The sequence below is a fragment of the Euprymna scolopes genome, chromosome 36 (genome assembly GCF_053919585.1).
Source record: "Euprymna scolopes isolate OS-2025 chromosome 36, ASM5391958v1, whole genome shotgun sequence".
Lineage (NCBI taxonomy): Eukaryota > Metazoa > Mollusca > Cephalopoda > Sepiida > Sepiolidae > Euprymna > Euprymna scolopes.
Window position 1 is genome coordinate 32,523,805 of NC_136517.1, and position 2,058 is coordinate 32,525,862.

At 34.2% G+C, this 2,058-nt stretch overlaps 2 protein-coding genes across 2 annotated transcripts; both read right to left on the reverse strand.

Annotated features, from left to right (window-relative positions):
- Nucleotides 1-325: 325 nt before the first annotated feature.
- LOC145260208 (zinc finger BED domain-containing protein 5-like) lies at nucleotides 326-766 on the reverse strand. The gene has a single exon (XM_080118033.1). It carries the CDS (start codon nucleotides 764-766, stop codon nucleotides 326-328), a length of 441 nt encoding a protein of 146 aa, XP_079974159.1.
- Nucleotides 767-883: 117 nt separating this feature from the next.
- Nucleotides 884-1,522, reverse strand: LOC145260209 (protein FAM200C-like). Its single transcript, XM_080118034.1, has one exon. The coding sequence runs from the start codon at nucleotides 1,520-1,522 to the stop codon at nucleotides 884-886; it is 639 nt and encodes a 212-aa protein (XP_079974160.1).
- Nucleotides 1,523-2,058: the final 536 nt, after the last annotated feature.

Below are 2,058 nucleotides of genomic sequence, written 5' to 3' on the forward strand. Positions count from 1 at the left end.
AAAAACAAAAATGAAACTAATGCAATTTAAAAAGATAAGTAAAATAAATAGAAATTAAAATCTGCAATCAATTTCATTCAGAAGATTACGATTTATGAAATGAGAAAAACTGTGACTGTTTTACTTTGGCCAATTCTGAAATATTCGGAGGAGTGCTTGATAGGGCACAACGCAGGTCGTTTTCTACGTCTAACCTACTGCGTTGCTTTGTTTTAATTTGCAACAAAGTTGAAAAGCCTGACTCACAAAGATATGTCGAGACAAATACAAGCAATGCACGAATAGCTATTTCCAACACTTTTGGGTAGGATTCGTACATCAGGGGCTAAAATTCTGCTATTGATTTTTCATCAAACATATCTCTTGCTTCCAAATCAGTTTTTAGCTCAAGGAATTCATCTTGGCAATCATCTGGAACTCTTTTAACTGGTAATTTGAATGGGTTTCTTACTAAATCGAATTCATCATCACCAAGTTCAGGAAAGTATCTGCTGAATTCATTTTTCAGTGCCGTCAAATGCTGCAAAATTTCATTTTTTCCAAATTGTGGAAGCATCTTATCTTCACCACAAATATCAAGAATGGGTATCAGTTTCTCAAACATATCTACATTTTTTGTATTGACTTTTCTCTTCCAATTTTCAAGCTTGCTCATAAAAGCTCCCAAGGAATCTACGAATTTTATAATATTTGTATTCCTTCCTTGCATCTGAAGATTCAGTTTATTCAGCTGCTCGAATATATCAACCAAATAAGCAAGACACATGATCCATTCTTCATTGTTTAGCCAGGCAAGAAATTCAGTCTTACCTTTAACCTCGAAAAACAATTTGAGCTCGTTCCTAAGCTGAAATATTCGTTCAGTTACATTTCCTCTTGACAGTCAACGGACGTTTGTGTGAAAAAGAAGTGAATGATGAGTAGCATCCATATCATAACATAACTGCTTGAAAAGTCGGGAGTTTTGAGCTCCTCCTTTGACAAAATTCACAATTTGAATTATTTGATCCAAAACCTTCTCAAACGGAGCTGGAAGTGTTTTTGAGGCTTTGAGTGCCTGACGATGGATCATACAATGAATGCCTTTCACTTTTAGAGCTCGCCTTTTCACACATACTTGGAATCCTGATTTTGTCCCTAACATAGCCGGTACTCCATCTGTACAGCACCCAAACATATTATCCCACAAAAGATTCTCTGAGTCAAAAAAAAGTGAAACCTTTTCTAAAATATCTAAGGCCTTGGTCGTTAGTTCAAGAGGAGAACAAAAAAGAAACTCCTCTTTAAATAAACCTGCATGAACATACTTTGCAAACACCATCAACTGGGAACATGATGCCACATCGGTTGATTCATCAAGTTGAATTGAAAATAATCCAAATGCTGAAGACTTGATCTCTTGCACAACTTGATCCTTGATGTCATTGGCCATATCGCTTATCCTCCTTTGAACAGTATTGTTTGAGAGTGGAACCGCTGCAATTTTTTTCTTCATTTCATTTCCCAACACAATTTCCACCATTTTGAGAGAGCAAGGCTTAATCAAATTTTCCCCTATTGTATGCGTTTTTTTTCTGCTTTGCTATTCCAAGAGGTACAAAATAAAAAGCTTCAGTAACTTTCTGCTTATTTTCTTTAAAATCTGTTAATACCATCCTCATCTTTTTTACAGCATTCCCATGACGTTCAAAAAAGTTTTTGTTTTTGTCTTTATGTTGAGGATGAACATTTTGTAAATGTTGCTTCATCTTTGCTGGTTTCATAGAATCGTTTGTCAAAGCTTTATTACAAATAACACATTGAGGCCATTCTTCTCCATTGATGACGATAGATGTGAATTCATACTCAATATATGAATGATCATACTTTCTTTTTTTTATACTCATGATGGGCTCCAAATTCTGTAATTAAGACATGGAAAATTCGAAATTATAAAATATAAAATTTATAAATGGAACTTATTACAGACAATTTTATAAATTTAATTTTTCTATAATCAGCATCATGGCTGACATGAAGAAGTATACAATGACAAGGGTGCATAAACAAGAATGTGTA

Coding starts and splice junctions, on each gene's coding strand:
- LOC145260208 (XM_080118033.1), bottom strand. CDS start 766: ATGTGTCTTGCTTATTTGGTTGATATATTCGAGCAGCTGAATAAACTG.
- LOC145260209 (XM_080118034.1), bottom strand. CDS start 1,522: ATGGTGGAAATTGTGTTGGGAAATGAAATGAAGAAAAAAATTGCAGCG.